Source organism: Natator depressus, chromosome 14 (assembly GCF_965152275.1).
Source record: "Natator depressus isolate rNatDep1 chromosome 14, rNatDep2.hap1, whole genome shotgun sequence".
In the NCBI taxonomy this organism is placed as follows: Eukaryota; Metazoa; Chordata; order Testudines; family Cheloniidae; genus Natator; species Natator depressus.
This window is the reverse complement of record NC_134247.1, coordinates 35,732,335-35,753,119: the sequence shown is the minus strand read 5'-3', so window position 1 is coordinate 35,753,119 and position 20,785 is coordinate 35,732,335. Positions and strand designations below refer to the sequence as shown.

Sequence of the window (20,785 nt, the reverse complement as noted above, 5' to 3'; positions counted from 1 at the left end):
CTCCTAGAAGTCTTTAAACCACAATTTGAGGACTTCAATAGCTCAGACATAGATGAAAGGTTTTCCGCAGGAGTGGGTGGGTGAAATTCTGTGGCCTGCATTGTGCAGGAGGTCAGACTAGATGATCATAATGGTCCCTTCTGACCTTAGTATCTATGAATCTATTTACCATATACCTATGTTGATTGACACTAACTATATTACTCTCTTTTCATTCTTTAAGTCTCATATCAGCTGTTCTGTTATTTTGCTTGGGATCGATATCAGGCTGATGGGCCTATAATTACCCACATCATCCATTTACCCCTTTGAAGAACAACATTAGCTTTCTTCCAGTCCTATGGAACTTCCAACACCTTTTGAAAATTAACATTAAAAGCAGAGGTCCAGATTCACAAAGGTACTTAGGCACCCAACCCCCAGACTGAGTTGCCTAAATCCTGTTTTTAGGCACCACTGTGATCTGCAGAACGCCCACTCAGCTGCCGCCTAATCCTGTAGGCAGCTAACCTCATTCAGCACCTTTGTTTTTGCGGGAAGAGCTCCCTTGGTGCCTATGTTTCTGTCTCTGGGCACGTGCATCACCCTAGGTACCCAGACACCTATCTCCTGCCTAAGCCTCAGTGCGATTCACAACCTGAGGGACAGTAGGTGGCAGAGCGCTGAAATCTCCTAGGGGGCCTGATCTGGTAGGTGTGCTTAGAGGTGGCCTAGACCTACATAAAACAGCCTTGAGAGAGCGAGGGGGAAGGCACACCTCCCTTATAAGAGGTGGGAGACCACCCATTCAAGTTCCTCCTCTGGTTGCTGAGGGATTTGAACAGGGATCTGCTATCTCCAGGTGAGTGCTCTTAACCACTGAACTATGCGATGTTCTATTGTGGGTCATGCTCAGTCTTGCTTGTTGAAGTTGTTCCATTTTAATTAAATATTAATATTAAAAGCACTCACCTGAGAGGTAACAAAATCCCTTCTCATCAGGCAGAGTGGGGAACTGAACCAGAATCTTCCACACCCTGGGTGAATGTCATAATCACCAGGCTAAAGGTTGTAGGGGAGGGCCTGCCCCCCACCTGTTTTATGTAGATCTAGGCAGCCTCTGAGCATGTCTACTAGATCAGGTCCTGCACGCAATTTAGGCGGAGGAATAACTTTCTTCCCTTGGTTCGTGGATTGCTAGCAGAAGTAAGTGACCCCCTGCAGCCCGGATTTAGATGCCTAGCTTTGTGAGAGGTTTGAGACGCACCTCTCTCATTGGCATCTCCCACTGGCTGGCTTAGGCAGCTGCCCACCTAGGGCGCTGGCTTTTGTGGATTCCATTCTTAAGTGCCTATTGCACAGGGACCTCAGGCATGTAACTCAGACTTTGTGGATCCCAGCGTTATTCTTGTGATTTGCCAGGTGCCTAAAAGTTAGGTGTTGCAACACTCGGTGTCACGCTGCCTAAGCCCCTCAGGTTCTGTGGTGGCCAATTCCTTTGTTTGTTGAACCTGGGGTAGCAATGCTTCCTGAATCTGGTTATCCAAGAACACCTCTGATGCTCTGAAGTATCTGTGCCAGCATAGCCACCAACTAGCACTTCATCCAGAGGAAGTCCCTTCTGGCTTCCACCAGGTCAGAAAACATGGCACATCTGTGGCAGATCCGAACCACGGTGCCATCGCTGGCAATCACGATAATGAATGTAGAACTGTATGTAGGAAGAAAGCCTCTCCTGCTTCCTCTCTAAACTGCCTTCAAAATGTCCCTGTTTGCCTCTCCAGTTCATCTGGCAAATGACAAGTTAAAAAAATAATAATAATAAATGTTTTCTTTATTTACCTTCTGGTTTCTGAGACGTGGTGGGGGAGGGGGAGAGTTGCCTGGCCCCAGCATGTATGTGGGAGGTGATGTGTGTGTGTGTGCGCACGTATCACATCACAGTGACAAAACTCCACCTGCAACAGTGTGTATGGGAAAATGCTGCCTCACCCACTGACTCTCCCCTACCACGGGGATGGGAGAGATGTCCTTCAGCCCCTCTCCACCCACCTCCCTTATCACTAGTTTGCCTCCTCTCTTCCCCAGCCAGTCTCCTGCCCACTCCACCACAGCTCCCCAGAGTCTCCTCTCCCCACCTGTCCTCTTATTCACTGTCTTTCCCTGTCCAGTCTGCTACCTCTCACAGCTGCTATCTCGCCTGCCCCTGCATGCCCAAATCCCCGGCACCTCATTAGCCTCTCTCCAGCTCCCACCCGTCCCCCTGTGCCTTTTCAGCCTCCCTGTAGCTCCCCATATTTCCGTGTATCCTCATAGTTTCCCATCCAATCTCCTAACCCCAGAGCTGCAGCCATATTCCTTGAGGAGCAGGGCTTCAGTCTCATTGAAAAAAATGGGAGCTGGTGGCCATCTTTACTAGGGGCAGCCTCACTTCCACATGCCAAAATTTCAGGGAAATAGTGGCCATTTTGAATAAGGGCAGTGTGAGTCCAGCCCCCCTGAAAGTCATGGAAAGATGACAGCCATGTGGAGCAAGGGGAAAATGTGCGAGTTCTATGCCAGGAATTGTGAGATCTTTGTGAGAAACTTCTGAAAATCCCAACTAAATATCATGAGAGTCATGATAAAATTACCAGAGTTGGCATCTCTGGGCATCACATTTTCCCCACAGAAACAGTGTGTTTTTAATGACAGCTTTGAGAAATTTCCCTTTCCGAAGAGAAAGTTCCCTTTTGTCTCTGGGAAGGGGGATTTTGCAGCCCTGCCTGTGACTGAGCTGGTGGGACTGTGACGGGGGCAGCAGGTTCTGAGTGGGAGACTCTGGCTGTTTCAGGGGTCGGTGACCTTTGAGGAGGGGGCTGGGTATTTCGCGGAGGAGAAGTGGGCTGGGCTGGGCCCCCATCAGAGAGCCCTCTACAGGGACGTCATGCAGGAGAACTATGAGAACGTGACCTCGTTGGGTAAGGATTCCTGTCCCCTTGGGTATTAGAAGTCCTGGGTCCATTTCTGCTCAGGGTTCTTCCCTGGTCCCTTAGATTTCCCTGGACCCAGCACACCTGGAAAACAACTCGGTATCAGAATCATGGTAAACTCCTGGTCTTGTTCAGTTCTGTGTCATCTCACCCAGGTGCGGATTATGCCCAGCAGGTGTCATAGCCTCATCGCAGACGTCATACATGGCTTCCCACGCACCCTGGCTGACACCTGGCAGTCCCCCACAGTGTTCAGATGGGATGTGGAGCCAGAATTGGTCCCCTCCCCCAGAATTTCTCCCCTGGGAAAGGGTTTGGGGGAAGTCCCCTGCTGATTTTTCAATCTCCCCAGCAGTTATTTTGATTTTTTCCCCCATTTGCCTTTCCCCTTTCTGAGGTTTTCATTCCCCCAGTGCAGGGAATGACTCCTGTCTGGATTCTCTCTCTATCCCAGCAGGTGATGGGATGGGGAATGAGAACAAAGTGGGGAATCCTCCTCAGGAAGGTCCTGAGCAAGTGCAACGGCACAGAGCATTATCAGAGAACATTTCCCACAGTCCTGAGCAAGGAGACACCTGTGAGAGTCAGCACAGGGCAGAGATGCAGCAGGGAACCCACCCAGGGAACAGACAGGATAAATCCACTCACCAAGGGGGCAGTTTGAAAGACCTTAATAAAGACTTGATGCAGCCGAGAATCTGCACCAAAGATAAACTGTATCAATGTGCTGAGTGTGACAGAAGCTTCAATCGGAGTTCAAACCTTCTTGTCCATCAGAGAGTCCACACAGGAGAGAAACCCTATAACTGCTCCAAGTGTGGGAAAAGCTTCAGTGATGGCTCAGCCCTGACTAAACATCAGAGGATCCACACTGGAGAGACACCCTATGTCTGCTCTGACTGTGGAGAAAGCTTCAATCAGAGATCAAACCTTACTGTACATCAGAGAGTCCACTCGGGAGAGAGACCCTATAGCTGCCCTGACTGTGGGAAACGGTTCACTCACTTCTCAAACCTTGTTAAACACCAGGCAATCCATGCAGGAGAAAAACCCCATAAGTGCCCCAACTGTGGGAAACATTTCAGGTGGAGCTCACAACTTATTAAACACCTTGTTTTACATCAGCGACCCGGCAGGGGAGAGGAACCCTATCGCTGCTCTGACTGTGGGAAACGCTTCAGTTATAGCTCACACCTTAATAGACATCAAATTATCCATACTGGAGAAAGACCCTATAAATGCCCCGACTGTGGGAAAAGCTTCAAGCTGAGCTCCATCCTTCTCGTACATCAGAGAATCCACACAGGGGAGAGGCCCTATCACTGCCTTGAGTGCGGGAAAAGCTTCTGTGACAACTCAGGCCTTATTAGACATCGGAGAATCCATACCGGGGAAACACCCTTTCAATGTTCTGTCTGTGGAAAAAGTTTCACTCGGAAATCGCATCTTATTTCACATCAGAGAACTCACACGGGAGAGACACCCTATAAATGTTCTGTCTGTGGGAAAAGCTACAAGGCGAAGGTCTCTCTACTGTCCCACCAGAAACTCCACACAGGATAGCATGTGGCACGAGCGCTCCCTGTGAGGCAACGGGTCTCTGCCCTTCCAAAGCAAAGTATAAATATGCAGCATTTGCAGATGGTCTGGGTTGGGCCAGCAGTTGGGTGGATGGTTTGAGTTTCAGTGGGGAGTGGTTGGTGGAGGCCAGAGGAGGCGAGAACACTGGGTAAGGTGGGAGATGGGTCATTTCAGGGTCTGGGGACAGCCGGCAATGGGATTAGTGGGGAGACATTTCTGCAGGTTCCCCACACACTTTCCAATGTAGAAAAAAGGTAAAAATGCCACATTGCAGTTTGCATCTGAGTTGTCTCTGTAGCTCCTAAGGCCTGTTGGGGCAGCGGCAGGGGGATTTATTCAGGGAAGCAGCGAGGGGCCCTGTGAGGCCATAGTGATAAAGCAGAAAGCTGCCAATCTGAAGTGACAGGATATCAGAGCAATTCAGAGTTTGTTGGAATTCTCTTGTAACGCGGCACAGACTCACCACCGCTGCGCCTCCTGCTGGCTTGCTCTGGGAATTAGCTCATTCAACTATGTAGTGCCCTCTGCAGGTGGAGTCTTGCCCGTTGTCTGCTCAGCTGTGTTGTCTCCACCACTGGGACATGTGTCGTTCTCTAGACTGTGGTGTCCTCTTCAGGACACCGCCCTCCAGCAGTGCCCACTACTCCATTCTCCCCCCTTCCAGAGTCATATCAGCAGTCCTAGTCCACACCTGCCTTCATGGCCACCTGCCACCCCAAAGTCTAGTCCCTTACCTCAGGGACAAGGTGCAGTCCATGGGCCACGCTCCCTCATGGCAAGGTGTGGTGCAAGGGCAGGGACCCAGGCATGCCTACTACTCTGGGCTCCAGCCCAGGGACCCTTGAGTGGCAGCCGCTTGCTGCCTTCCTCCACTCCCCATCACTGCCTGCCTTCCCTGAGCCACTTCCCCGTAGCCCTAGCACCCACTCAGCCCTTGTTTCAAGGCCTGCAGTCTGGCAGGGTCAGCCAGAGCTCCCACTGCTCTGCTACCCTGCCCAGCACTGCTCTGTCCAGGGTGCCACTCCTTCTACCAGGAGTCAGTCCTCCTCCCTTGCTAGTCAGGGAAGACTCCTCTTTCCACTGTGCTGCAGCCTTTATATAGGGCTCAGCCTGGTCCTGGTTGGCTGCCCACAGGCCCTTTCTGATTGGCTGCCCATCTGTGCAGCCTCTCTGGTCTACTTTAACCCGTTTTCTCCTGGAGTGGGGCAGCCACCCCACTACACCTCTGCAGACAGTGTGGGGGAAATTTTGGAATTCATGGTGGAGATTCCCCAATGAGGTGGGGTTTTGCACTGTTCCTATCAGGGCAGTATGGTATAATAGGGAGAGTAGGGGGAATCGGGACACAGGGCCCTGGCTCTGAGAGGGGAGTGAGGTCTAATAGGTTAGAGCAGGGACGACTTTGAGCCCTGACTCCTGGGTTCAATAACCAACTCTGCTAGGTGTCTCCCGGTGTGATCTTGTACCAGCCACTTCCCCTCCTCTCTGTGCATCTATTCTTTCCTCCCTACAACCCATGTAATAGCAGTCACTCACCTCCCTGTGGAGTTATGAGATTGTCACTAGTTACTGTGTATTCAGTGGCTCAGGAGAAAAGAGGCACCATGGGAGGAAAGTTGCATTATTACCATTCCTGTATTGTATTATTATGGGACATTCTCCCGTTGCTTGCCGGGTCGCTGTCAGGGGGAGTGTGTTACTGAGCTGAAGGGAAGGGTTTTAGCTAGGTTCCCTTGTCCTTGTTCTCAGGCACAGGCTGTTACACACTCAGATTATTCCTGAAACAACTGCCCCGGCTGGGAGTTTCTCCTTGTTTCAGGATGGTTGGGGAGGGGAGAGGGTCTCATGTTTTAGGGCATTCAGCTTTCAGGTTAATCTGCATTTCTCAGTGAAGTTTTTACCTCAATGGGTTTTTGATTTTCCAAATAAATTCCTGGTCAAATGTTTGTTGTGCATCTCTACTTCATCTCTCAACATATCCCTGGAATTTCCTCTGTTCTCCAGCTCTGGGCAGAGTGCCCCACACTGGGTCAGTTTCCCCCTTATTTGCTCCCGCTTAGCAGGAATCGCTCACTCCCTGTATCCAGCCCTTTCGCTGATGTCTCTGCCCGTGTGGCTTTAGACGGGGGGGTTGATTCAGGCTCCCCATGTCTTTGCTCTTGCGGCTCTGAGTGTCTCTGGGCTCAGTCTCCATGTCTTCTTTTCCTCTCTCCCAGGGGTTTAATTGGTGCAGAGCATAAACAGCCTCAGAGGCAGAATCCGGGGGCCCTGGCTGGGAGTGATCTCCAGGGGTCACACAGAGTTGGAGTGGGGCTGGTCCTGAGAAGCTGGATACAGACGCTTCCAGAGGTGGAGCAGCCCATCTCCTCCCTGGCAGCATCTGCAGCGTCTGTCCCCTCTTCCTGCTCTGTGCCCAGCTCTGTGAGGAATCCAGTGACATTTCCCAGGGCCACAGAGCAGCTGTAGGGCTCTCAGATGTCCTGGCTGGATTCCATCGCAGGCCTTCGCTTCCCATCAGATGCCTGGATCCTACTCCCAGTTTCCTGGAGGTTTTGTTGATGCTCTACCTCCTTGCTGTGGTAACTGCATCACTGTAAGACTCTAAGGGACAAACCCCCTTTCCTCAATACTCTGCTGTTCTCTGTGCTAGAGCCCAGCTCCATTGCAAACTAGGTCCATAGTGCTTCAATTCCAGCCAGTGTAGGGTTCTCGACCAGACCTGGACAGTGCTACCAGAACTCAAAAAGTAAACCAATGGGGCAAATCCTACAGATAGGTTCATGACGCCAGTTGTGTAAGTGGGGGGATGGTTCCGCTATTGTGCAGAACTTTTCTGGCTTCCGCACTACCCCGGTGGAATCGGACAGCGAAAGTATCTGAGTCCTCGCTCCAACTCCCTTTTCCCAGCATTGTAAGAGACAACAGTGTGTAACCCACTAATGCCCCTTTGACTGGAGGTGTTAACAGGCCACTTGACATGGAATGGTCTCGTCTAATATGTGTTAACTACTTCCCATAAATCTATTCCACCCTGTATTTAGTTGAGAGACTCTGACTGACCAGTTGCAATCGGGCAAAGTTTCCACAGTGCAATTGACACTTGCTTCTCCACTGTCAGTGCAGCTCTCATTTTGGTGTCCCTACAGGGCTGGGGCGAGTTTTGTAAACAAATCCAGGAATGTGGCTTTGCGCATCCAGAAGTTCTGCAGCCACTGCTTGTCATCCCACACCTGCATTAAGATGCAATCTCCCCAGTTGGTGCTTGTTTCTTGGGCCTAGAACCGGAGCTCCACCATCTGTGACTGACCTGTGACTAGAAAAGGAGGACTTGTGGCACCTTAGAGACTAACCAATTTATTTATTTCTAAGGTGCCACAAGTACTCCTTTTCTTTTTGTGAATACAGACTAACACGGCTGCTACTCTGAAACCTGATCTGTGAATGCCACCAACAAGCTTGAATTGGTTGTCGCTCTGTCCCACAGCCATCTGTTCTGCATGGACTCCTCATCTCCCCCATGTCTATTCTTGTGGCTCTGCAAATACTGCAGGATCATGCACCCTGGGCATGCAATGCTCATAACAATAGTGCAGAGCTGTGCATGCTCTATGCTTCCATCAGAGATGGCAGACAGTGAGGAGGGCCATGCGGGTTTGTGGGATATAGGAAAAAAGGTGCAAAAATTATGGGATATATATAAAATTATGGGATGGTGAACATTGCATTATGGAAAGTTGATCCCATGCTCCCAGTCACCCCCGTGCGACCCATTTGGGCTCCACCGTGCGTTGCCAAAATTTTCCAAAATACAGTGCGGTGGACAGTGGCTAGTTGCACAGTGGGATTACCTATCCACGGTGCACTGCACTCTGAATGAAGCTCTCCTGGTGAGTGCGCTCACCACCAACACAAGGAGCCACGTAGGCACGCACACAAGTGACGTTAACTGCAGCAACTATATTCTGGTGTAACTTGAGTTAACATAAGTTTGTAGTGTAGATACGGCTTTAGGTATATGAATCATTTGGGAGAGGTAACAGCAAAACTATGAGGCTAGGCCAAGATTCACTCAGGGGATTAGGCTCCTACTTTTGTGGATCTGGGCCTCCTGTACCCGAAAGGCCCAGAAACAAAAAGGCACATAAAAAAGAACCCAATATTTATTTCTTTTTAAAATTCCATGACTTGAGGGCCTATAACTCATGATTTTTGAATTCTTGTGGTTGTCAAGCAGTCTTTGGGTTATAGATGCGTGTTCATTATGTTGTGAACGCCAAAACTATAACTGGGTTCAAAAAAGAATTGGATAAGTTCCTGGAGGATAGGGCCATCAATGGCTACTAGCGAAGGTGATCAGGGATGCAACCCCATGCTCTGGATGTCTCTAGTCTCTGTTTGCCAGAAGCTGGGAGTGCCTGTTCTGTTTATTCCCTCTGAAGCACCTGGTATTGGCCACTGTCAGAAGACAGGTTTCAGCGAATGCATCTGATGAAGTGAGCTGTAGCTCACAAAAGCTTATGCTCAGATAAATTGGTTAGTCTCTAAGGTGCCACAAGTACTCCTTTTCTTTTTGTCAGAAGACAGGATACTGGGCTAGATGGACCTTTGGTCTGACCCAGTGTGGCCGTTTTTATGTTCAGTAAAAATTATAGTAGATTTTTGCCTTTGATGAGGATTTAATAGCAAATTGTATACTGCCCTTAGTGAATATTTGGGAACCAAGTTCTACACACAAGCAGAGACATGCAAAAAAGCAGTAAGGGCTGGATTGAGATGCAAAACAACAATTATGAAAGGCAATCCCCATTGGTGGAGCAAATGAAGATGTTTTGACACCAGGCCAGGAGATCAGTCAGACTGGAAGTCACAGGATCCAACAGAATACACTTGTGCTATAAAAATAAAAATTTAGAATTAAAAATTCCAAATTAAAAATCACAGGAAAAGCCTAGGAAGTGCTATACTAGAAACACAGACGTCATTGCTAAAACTACTCGCCACTATTTACTTCTGAATATTTTCAGGTTTCAGAGTAACAGCCGTGTTAGTCTGTATTCGTAAAAAGAAAAAAGAAAAGGAGTACTTGTGGCACCTTAGAGACTAACCAGTTTATTTGAGCATGAGCTTTCGTGAGCTACAGCTCACTTCATCAGATGCATAGCATATCGTGGAAACTGCAGTTTCCACGATATGCTATGCATCCGATGAAGTGAGCTGTAGCTCACGAAAGCTCATGCTCAAATAAACTGGTTAGTCTCTAAGGTGCCACAAGTACTGAATATTTTCAATGACTTGCTGTTAAAATATAAATTAAATAGCACAATGACATCCATCTGCACAGTGTTGACAGAAGTAAACGATGAAGTGCTAAGAGTAATGATACTGTAAAATTGGAGCAAAACTGTATTTAAAATAGATTACAAGAAAGGGAGCGCAATTCAGGGAATCCCAGCAGCAGATCAGACACATTTGTCAGCGGCCAGGAGGCTCTACGCAGACATATAAAGTGATAAGGGATTCTTTTAACTACTCAGGATGTGTGACACACAGTTTTTGGGGGGTGTATGTAAAATATTTCACTGGAGCAAGTCTCCTGCAGCATCTCAGCACGTTGTATCAGATGGAGGAGCGGCTGTGTCTCGGCATGGGGATACCCGTGCCTTTAAGAACCCAGCCCTAGGAAGCCTGTGCTGAGACCTACTGTCCTGTGCAAGGGGGAATAAAAAAGTCCCTTTGCCCTCACCCTATTTTTGCAAACGCAGCAGGTGGCTCATCCCATTGGGGTAACTGTTGCCCATAGGTGCTGGAACTAGAGGTGCTGCTACACCCCCTGGCTTGAAGTGGCTTCCATGACATCCAGGGTTTACAGTTTGGTTCAATGGCTCTCAGCACCCCCACTGTACAAATTGTTCCAGCTCCCCTGCTGTTACCCCCTCTGCCCCTCCCTGTGCCCCAGGGCTTTGCCCTCAGCCACCATCTGGCAGCACCTCGCCCCTGGGCTTAACCCTGGCTCCCGCCTACCCACCCCCATCTTCGCTCCCCTCCCGGGAGTGAGAGCAGCAACTGCAGGCTCCTCAAGCAGAACAAAAGGCCCAGCCAATGCAAACTCCTGCTTGGCTCCTGGCTGTCAGGAAGTCAGGAGCAGCTGGGTTGGCATCAGAGCTGCTGAGATACTGGTTCCACCTCCTGACTGGCAAGAACGGCAGCAGCAAATGCAAAACACAAAGGAGACAGCAGCGGTCACTTTGCTTGCCTGGCTTCGCCTCTTCCCCCTCCCCACCCCGGTGAAAGCCCCGCCGCTTGTTCCTCCTCCCTCCCCGCCAGGAACCGGAGCCAAGCTGCTTGAAAGTCACTCGCTCTTCTCCGCCCACCCCTCCCTGGCCTGGCTATTCTTTGCTCAGCCAATAGGAATGCAGAGGTGTATCTGGCAGCGCCAATAGCAGGGCTGGGGGCTTCTGCTGCACTTTTTTCAAATTCATTCTTTTCATTAAAAAGAAAAGGAGGACTTGTGGCACCTTAGAGACTAACCAATTTATTTGAGCATAAGCTTTTGTGAATTACAGCTCACTTCATTGGATGAAGCATAAGCGAAAGCTTATGCTCAAATAAATTGGTTAGTCTCTAAGGTGCCACAAGTCCTCCTTTTCTTTTTGCGAATACAGACTAACACGGCTGTTACTCGGAAGCCATTCTTTTCCTTGAAACAAACAGGCTCCCTGGGGGTGGTCTGGGGAAGGAAGCTCCCTGCTTCGGACAGAAGATGCCTGCTGCAAATTTCATCATGATCTGCCTAGACTGACCCTCACACGTTACAAAGGCAGGAGCAAGCCCCTTGTGGCACCAGTAGACACAGGGCTGCTCCGGCAAGGGAGGAGGGTGCTGCTGCCCTGCACACATTCAGGGGATAATTATCCGCACAGCTAGCCCAAGTTTCAGGCTGCAACAGCAGCACTGGAGAATGACCATCTGGGATCTTTCCCTGCTGTCAAGAAACAAATATGAGGGGTCACGCCACAAATATTACTTACATTACACTTAAAACTTTCCCATTTTTTCCAATTCTCCATTTTGGGGAATGGCAGTATCCCAGTGTGGCCATTTATTCTGCCAGTTAGTCCCACTTGTCTGTGAGAGTTTTTCCTTTGCCTATACTGGGCTTTGGGTCAGGTTACCAGGTAGGGCCATATAGGCTGTTACACACAAATTCTGATTCCCCTGTGAATGCCTTGATCTTACCAAATCTCCTCAGGGTTGCACTTTTCTAGGATCTTCCCCCCCAAACACAATTTGAGGAGCTACTGGTCCTTTTGTGCAGATACAAGCAACTGCTGCCCTTAAGCAGCCATTTTATAGGTGTGTGTCTGCTGTGCTGTGTGTCTTTCTCTTCCAACTGGTAAGTAATCTTAGCTCCTGTTTACTTACTCTTCAATATTTCTGCGGGTGGCAGAGTCTCACAAACTTGAGTACCATCTGTGAATTTCACTGATATGATGTTTACTCTCTCAAATCCTTCCAACTTAATCCTTTGTGTTTATCATAACTATTTGTATAAACCCTTCAGGGCACATAAACCCAAGCCTATCTGAACAATTTGTAAGATTTGGCTGCCAAAATTTATAGATCTATGCTGCTAACATCCATCATTTAATTATATAGTGACTTTTTAAGAGGTTTTTTTTAAAGTTTGGTACCTCAGCTACTTTTGAGCCATCATTAATTTCACCCTCCCCCATCATTTGTTAATTAATGCACATACTTTCTCTCTAATGCTACTTTCCCCCTGACAAACTTTTAAATGTTCATCTTAACCCCTGTAGTTTAGTGTAAGGGGATTGTTGTCCCCTTACTCACATTCAGTGGGGGTGTTTTGGTTGACTAGCTCCCTGTACCAAAAGGGGAAGGGTCAATGGGAAATCAGGACCCTGAGACTGACAGTCCCCAGTGGCAATGGGGAGAGGCCAGTGCTCCAGGTCAGCCTGATTGACAGGCTAATCAGGGAGTCAGGAGGCGAGGGGGGTCCTGTCCTCTGTGTCAGCTGGAATTGCCTGCGTCAGACAGAATGGGGCCGAGCTAAGGAGAGAGCAGGGGCCCAAGCTGAGCTAGGGAACAGAGCCGTGCCAGCCAGTGGGGCCAGAAAAGCAGCCCAGAGAGAGCAGATCGTGTGCTGGGAGCAGAGCTGCAGCCACAGAGCCAGAGGGCCCAGAGAAGCAGCTCAGGGGTCTGGAGGCAGAACAGCAGCAGCAGCAGCCCTGCTGAGGCAGAGTGGAGCTGGGGCTGGAGCAGAAGCAGTCTGGAGCCAGGTGTGGTGAGCAACTGGGGCCAGCCGAGCACAGGAAGACATCCCCAGCCAAGGGTCCTTGCAGGCCAGACTGGGAGGGGGATCTTAACCTGACGGGGGGCTGATGCTGGGAAGAAGGGTCCCACCACCCAAAGCCCGGAGGTGCGTGGCCACCACCAGAGCAAGTGTCCAACCCACAGCATCCCTGCAGCACAGCCAGGGCCTGAGAAGGAGGCCTGGGACCTACAAGGAACAGACTGTGAACTGCCCTGACATTCCAGAGACACTGTTTGTGACGTTCCCTGACACAGAGTGGGATGATGTGTTTTCCTTTAACCTTTTCCATTTTTTCTTATTCTTTTTTAAATTAATTGTTGATTAAATAACTTGTATTTGCTTTAAATTGTATGTAATGATCAGTGGGTCACGGAAGTGCCCAGTGCAGAGAGAGTACCCCGGAGTGGGGACACCCTAGCCCCTGTCCTAGGTGACCACAGCAGGGATGGGGGTTGAGCCCCCCAGGAATCCTGGGCCCAGACTTGTTGGGGTTACGAGGACTCTGCCAGACAGGAGAGTGGAAGGGGAGTCCTCAAGGGCAGGGAGGCCTCTGGGTAAAGGAAGTGGGAGTGAGGACTCAGATCCTTTTGCTAGCCCACTTCACCGGGGTAGTGCAGAAGCCAGGAAAGTTCCCCACAATAGCGGGACCATTCCCCCGCTTACATTAGCATCAGCTCATTTATGTTAGTGGTGAAAGACCAAGTTACAACACAATCTGAAAATTTCTTTCATGATGAATTAGAAAGATCTCCAAAAATGTCATGCCCAAGAATAATCTAGAGATCATGCAGCTACTATGCTGGCCCTGTATGTGATGGAAACCACTTCAAGCCAGGGGGTGCTGCACCCCCAGTACCCCTAGTTCTAGCACCTATAACTTATTTAAAAATAAAACAACCTAAGTTATAAAACCATAGACTACAAAAGGTTCCAAAACCTTTTAAAAAAGGCTCTGTATCTGACTGAAAATAGTTCTTAGACCAAGATTCCTGTGCAGTGTTTGAAACCTAAACACTGGCGCACTAGGACATTACAAGTGAAATGAATTAAAAGTTGTAGAACTGATTTTTTTCCATTGTCTACACTTAGATAAATGCAGAAAGTAAAGCACAGCCAGGCTGCAAGAGCAGAACAGAGAACTTGTAATCTTTCCCTGCTGTGAAGAAACAAGCCTGAGCTGCCACCACCACAAATATTGTTTAAATTACACTTAAAACTTCCCAATTTTTTCCAACTTTCTAATTTTGCAGTAAATGTCAGTACCCCAGTGTGGTCATTTATTCTGCCATTTGGTCCTACTTGTCTGTGGGAGTCTTTCCCTTGCCAACAATGGGCTTTGGGTCAGGTCCATCAGCTGTGACATAGAAACACCGATTCCTTTGTGAATGCCTGGCTTCTACTAAATAGGAATTAGGAACAGTGTTCCTGTCAGCTAATTTCTAAATTATTACCTGCAAAAAAAAACCCTAGCATTTTCAGGTGCCTGGAATGGAATAACGTAGCCCCTGGAATGGAATAATGGTTAAAGTCTCACACACACACCCCCGGGGGACCGCGCTGGGGCCGGGAGAGGAAACAGCGCTGGGAGATCTCTGGGGTCCTGGAGAAAAGCTCCAGCCAGGGGAACAGGGAGCTGGGTCCCCACTGTCTGTCCCCCTCGGGCAGGTCTCTGGGTCTGTCCCTGGGCTGGGCCTGAGCTGGACCCACTGCCCAGGGGCTGGGATGCTGCAGGGTGAAGAACTTTGAGAGCCCCCCAGGGAAAGCCCTAGAGAAGGGCAGAGCTGTGGCGGGGTGATGGGTTAGTTGGTTTCCCACAGAAAAGGGGCACTGCCCCAAACCCAGCAAACAGTTACATGTACCTGTGAATTAGGCCCCAAATGTGCCCTCAGTCAGGGCAGTGTCATGGGCACAGAGCTGCAGCTGTGCACATGGAGGCCCTTTGCACACTCAGAGGGGGAGAGGAATGGGTGGAAAATAACAGTAGGTGTGGAACTGTGGGTGTAAATTCAAAGGCTGATGCTGGCTAACGCGAGTGATAAAGTGACCAAGTGTTTTCCCAGCCTGGCAGAGTCTAAATCCTCTGTCTGCAGGGAGGGAGCCTGGGGGTGGGTGGGTATCAGGGTGTGAAATGAACTAAAGCCCCTTCTGAGACCTCCCAATTGCCCTTCTCACCCTGTCAGGCTGCAGAATAACGTCCATGTTTTGATCCAGATCGTCCCATCCTCCCAGGAGACAGGGCAAGGAAATGGCTGAAGTGGAACAAGCTCAGGTAGGAGATGGTCCGGTAGCTGCTGGTGGGTTTGGTCTGGAGTGAATTCGTGGGGGGACAGGGAAAGCAGAAGGGGAGGAGAAGAGGAAATGAAATCTCTCTGCTGGGCTCTGTGAATGTGGGGCCTGAAATCCAGTGACATTTCCAGCAGAGGGTGTGGGGGACATTCCCCCATGTGAGGTCACAAAACCCTGGATGTGCCAATATTGGAGGCCCATCGCCCTTGCACAGCAGCCATGAGCTCTCTGGAAAGTCAGAGGGTAGACTTGAATCTCAGACTGTCTCTCTCAAGGAGGAAGCAGCATGGGAAGTTGCTGCCCATGGGCTGTGGTCTGTATAGGCAGCAGCTGGGGATGGCAGGGAAATTCCTCTGTAGGCTGCAATGTGGCGTGTGGGGTGGGGATGTGTAGGAAGGGTAAGAGGGATGCAGAGACAGAGATGGGGTCATGGGAGTTGCAGACGACCCCAGCCCTGCACGCAGGGTTGCTTTATCCTTTGCCCTCCATTTATTCATTACTCTGCCCCCTCCCCTTCCCATCTGACTCCAGAAATTCACACCCCCCAGTCCATATTTGCAGAGGTTGAGCTGATGAAATCTGGGACTCATTAGAAACAGTCCCTGTTCTACTCCCTCCCATCTCCCCCCCCCCCCACACTCCCCATCCCCACTGTCCCCATCACATCCCTATTTCCCGTCCTCAGGTTACTCCTCCCCCCCCCCACTCGTTCTTTACCCTTCTTCCCCACAGAAAGCAGGGAGATTTTCTAGCCCTCCCTGTAATGGGGTTGACCCACGGCATGCAGCACCTCCTCCTGGCAGCTCGGGGGATTAGCTCCTCCTCTGTCAGTGTCTCTCCCAACATCCTGCGGGCCCCTCTCACTGCTGGAACCGCAGTCTCCGCTTCATGACTCAGACCTCGGGCCGGGTCACCATATGTGTTCCAAGGTATCAAAGTCCCTCTTGACAATCCGGGGCTCAGGCAGTCTCCCTGCTCACTGCCCCACCAGTGCCACTTCATCAGTGGCTGGCAGGGGGGCTTGGACCCGCCCTCTACTCTGGGTCCCAGCTCAGGGGCTCTCTCATCAGCAGCCCAGGTCTGGCCTACCCCATACCTCGCTGCTTTTCCCCTGAGCCTTGCCACCCTCTCTGGTTCTCCCCTTTCGCTGGGTTTGCCAAGCCAAGCTCCCTCCTCCCAGGGTGTGACTGCAGCCTGCATTCCCGCCGCTCCTGTCTGTAGCCAACTTTTTGGTTTATATAGTCCCTGCCTGTCCCTGCATAGTGAGCCTCTCTCTAATTAGCTGTCTCTAGCCTAAAGCTCCCCTGTTGGCAGCCTAATTAGCTGACTGGGCCCAACTAGCCCAATTCAGCTCTTGCAGGGCCTGTGCTGGGAGCACTCGCAATCTAGGGTTGTGAAACCTCCTGGTTTCGCCAGGAGTCTCTTGGAATCGGGCTTGATCTCCCGGAGGCTACTGAATCCAACCGAGAAATTTTAGGCTGCTAAAAGTCTGGTGGCACAGCGGGGCTAAGGCAGGCTCCCTGCCTGCCCTGGCCCTGCACTGCTCCCGGAAGTGGCCAGCACGTCCCTGCGGACCCTGGGGGCGGGGGTCTCTGTGTGTTGCCCGCACCCCGAATGCCGACTCCGCAGCTCCCATTGCCTGGGTACTGCGGCCAATGGGAGCTGCAGGGATGGTGCCTGCAGGCAGGGGCAGATCACAGAGCCTGCCCCTGCTCAGGGGCAGGGCAGGCAGGGAGCCTGCCTGAGTCCCGCTGCGCCGCCGCCTGGGAGACGCCTAAGGTAAGTGCCTCCCGGCTGGAGCCCACACCCCTCACCCCCTCCCACACCCCCTCCCCCAGCCCTGAGCCCCCTCCAGCACCCAAACTCCCCCCCAGAGCTTGCACCCCACACCCCCCCACACACCAAACCCCTACCACAGGCTCAGCCTGGAGCCCTCTCCCACACTTCGAACCCCTTGGCCCCAGCCCAGAGCTCGCATCCCCTCCTGCACCCCGACTCATTGCCCCATCCCAATGAAAGTGAGTGAGGCTGGAGGACAGCGTGTATCGGAGGGAGGGGGGATGGAGTAAATGGGGCAGGGCCTCAGGGAAGGGGCACAGGCGCGGCAGGGGTGTTTGGGTTTGTGTGATTAGACAGTTGGCAACCCTACCCCTATCACGCTGCCTGAAACTGAGCTGGGGGCATTGTGGCTGGGGGGAACAGGTCCTGAGTGGGGGACTCTGGCTGTTTCAGGGGCTGGTGACCTTCGAGGAGGTGGCTGTGTACTTCACAGAGGAGGAATGGGCTCTGCTGGACCCATGTCAGAGAACCCTCTACATGGATGTGATGTAGGAGAATTATGAGAACATGACCTCGCTGGGTAAGGTTTCCTGTCCCCTTGGGCATTAGAAGCAGGGGGATCTCTGATGAACCAAAATCAGTTTCTACTCAGGGTTCTTTCCTGGTCCCCTAGATTTCAGGGGGATCAGCCCAGTAATCCCTGGAACTCTTGAGAGACAGCCTGTCACCACCATACCCCTTCCAGGGAAGAGGCAATTCGGAGACAGGGTGGAGATGTTAAACCACCCCATCCAAGAGAGAAGATGGGTGGTATGTTCCTCTTGTCTTTTTAAACATGGGCTCATTCTCACATTTGGGGATTTTGTGTGTCCTGCTCTTCCCAGGACTGGCTCTGTGCCTGGAAAGGGTTCTGGTCTTAGCAGGGTTACAAAGGGGTAAGAGGTTGAATGTCTTGTTTGACAGCTGCTTTCAACTACCTGAAGGGGGGTTCCAAAGAGGATGGAGCTAGACTGTTCTCAGTGGTACCAGATGACAGAACAAGGAGTAATGGTCTCAAATTGCAGTGGGGGAGGTTTAGGTTGGATATTAGGAAAAACTTTTTCACTAGGAGGATGGTGAAGCATTGAAATGGGTTACGTAGGGAGGTGATGGAATCTCCTTCCTTCGAGGTTTTTAAGGTGAGGCTTGACAAAGCCCTGGCTGGGATGATTTAGTTGGGGATTGGTCCTGCTTTGAGCAGGGGGTTGGACTAGATCACCTCCTGAGGTCCCTTCCAACCCTGATATTCTATGATATTCTATATTCTATGCCAGGTTCTTAAAATCCCTCAGAGTGGACATCCCTGAATGTACACATCTCCTAGGGACCATTCATTCTGTCCAAAGGATATCCAGGAACATTTCCCCATTTGTTGGCTTTATACAAGGGCACCCTCCCACCCAGCACATCTGGAAACATCTTTGTCTCTGAGTAGCTGTAAGACCCTGGTGTGACCCAGGGTGTCTAGGGAAGCCCTCACTGAAAATGCCAGGGGCAGGGCAGGCTGAAAAGAGGAGAGCGCTTACTCCCAAAACTGGTGGTTAACACTGAAGTTAGACTCACCAACCAGTCACGAACTGTGCTTCTGATCCCCCACACTGTTTATCAAGAAACTGAAAAAATGAAATCACACAGCCCCCTTTATTGCATTCCAGTTCTCTGGCTCCCAATCACCATCTAGGTCCAGTAAAGTGAGAAGTTATTTAAACCTTCTGACCCCAAAGGGCCAGCCACATTACCAGATCAGTATTAGTTTGGATGTTACCCAAAATACCATGCTGCCAGCCAGTCCTTTAGTGTCTAAAACTAAAAGTTTATTAGAAAAGAAAAGAACAAGAAGAGAGTTGTTAAATGGTCAAGCAATCACATACACACATAAGACTTCAAAGTCCAAATATCAGGTTCTTAGCAATATTGGTGAGTTACTGGCTTGAAAGTCCCTCTGGAACACATCCACAGCTTGGACGGGTCATTCAGTCCTTTGTTCAGAGCTTCAGTTTGTAGAAAAGTTACTCCAGAGGTAAGAAGCTGGAATGAAGACAAAATGGAGATGATGCAGCTGCCCTTTATATTTTTTTGCCATGTGGCTTGTACTTCCTGTGTCCCAAACACAAGCTGCCCAGCACATGGTATGTAAAAGCCATAGAATTCTCTACCATAGGCATGGCCCTACATGTCTTGCTGGCTCATAATGTGTAGTCCCTGGCTTCTTTCAGTGGGTTCATTGTACAGCTGATGACCCTTGATGGGCCATCAAACAGGCTAGGCAGTGCTGACGCCAATCTGTCTGGGGGTGTCACCCAGAAACACAGCACAAGTTTTGAAATACAGATGTACCCTACACCTCTATAACTCATAATACAAAGGTGATACAAACATATAAACAAAATTATTATACTTGGCAAATTATAACATTTTCACAGACACTTTACATGGCATATCTGGTCAGATTCCTTACAATTTTATAAATTTGGTATCAACAGTATCTTAAAATGTCTCCCATATTTCATACAGCGTCACACCTGTTTTCACCTCTTTTCTTTCCCTGGAGCAGCATTTCCCATTCCCAAACCTGAGGTGATCTCACAGCTGGAACGAGGAGAAGAGCCACGGGTCACAGAGTTATGGGGCTATGTGGAAAGGGAGCTCTTCAAAAACACCTGCACAGGTGAGGAATTGGTTAAATGGATTCACAAACCATCCATGACTGGCATAAACAGCTGGGATTCCCACAAAGGGCCCGTGAGCTTCCTGCTTTCTTCCTCACCTCACCTAGTTCAGGATTGTCCCCAGCAGGTATTGTGTCCTCACGACAGATGACACTCATGGCTTCTGTCCTTTTCATCTCCGCAAGAGTTATTCCTGTTTGTTCCACCCCTTTTCCATTCCCCTTCCTGAGCTTCCCTTTCTCTCTGGCACAGGGAAGGACTCATGTCTTGATTCTTTTTCTATCTTAGCAGGTGATGGGTTGGTGGGTGAGAACAAGGAGAAGAACCCTGGGCAGGAAGGTCCTGAGCAAGTGGAACTGCAGGGGACCTTACAGGGAAAATGTGAAGAGGAAGTTTCCCAGAGTCCAGACAAGGGACATACCTGTGAGAGTCAGCCCAGACCAGAGAGGCAGCAGGGAAATCACCAAGAGGAGAGATCAGGTAAATCCACTCACCGAGATGGAGATCTGATTAACCTGAATGAAACTATGATCCAGCCACGAATCAGCACTACAGAGAAACCGTATGAATGTGCTGAGTGCGGGAAAAACTTCAGTTGGAGATCAAACCTGATTGTACATCAAAGAATCCACAAGGGAGAGAAACCCTATAAATGCCTCAGCTGTGGGAAAATGTTCAAGGGGAAATCAGACCTTACTAAACATCAGAGAATGCACAGTGGAGAAAGACCCTATAAATGCACCGAGTGTGGGAAAAGCTTCAGTCGTAGCTCAAATCTCACTGCACATCAGAGAGTCCATACAGGAGAGAGACCCTATAAATGCTCCGAGTGTGGGAAAAGCTTCTCTCATGGCTCACATTTAATTGTACATCATAGAGTCCATTTGGAAGAGAGACCCTATAAATGCCCCGAGTGTGGGAAAAGCTTCAAGCACAGCTCCGCTCTCTATAGACATCAGAGAATCCACACTGGAGAAAGACCCTATAAATGCACTGAGTGTGGGAAAAGCTTCACTCGGACCTCGGTCCTCACTAAACATTGGAGAACCCACACAGGAGAGTCACCCTATAGATGTTCTGTCTGTGGGAAAAGCTACAAGACAAAGTTGGATTTAATGTCTCACCAGAAACTGCACACAAGATAG

General features: G+C 50.1%; 1 protein-coding gene across 1 annotated transcript in view; it reads left to right on the top strand.

Annotated features, from left to right (window-relative positions):
* LOC141998864 (uncharacterized) overlaps positions 1 to 20,785 on the top strand; it is a 62,938-nt gene extending 42,153 nt beyond the window's left edge. The window contains exons 12-14 of the mRNA XM_074971836.1: positions 3,661 to 4,469; positions 9,988 to 9,999; positions 20,333 to 20,785. Coding sequence (XP_074827937.1) covers positions 3,661 to 4,469; positions 9,988 to 9,999; positions 20,333 to 20,785 — 1,274 coding nt within the window. The remainder of the gene's footprint in view (positions 1 to 3,660; positions 4,470 to 9,987; positions 10,000 to 20,332) is intronic.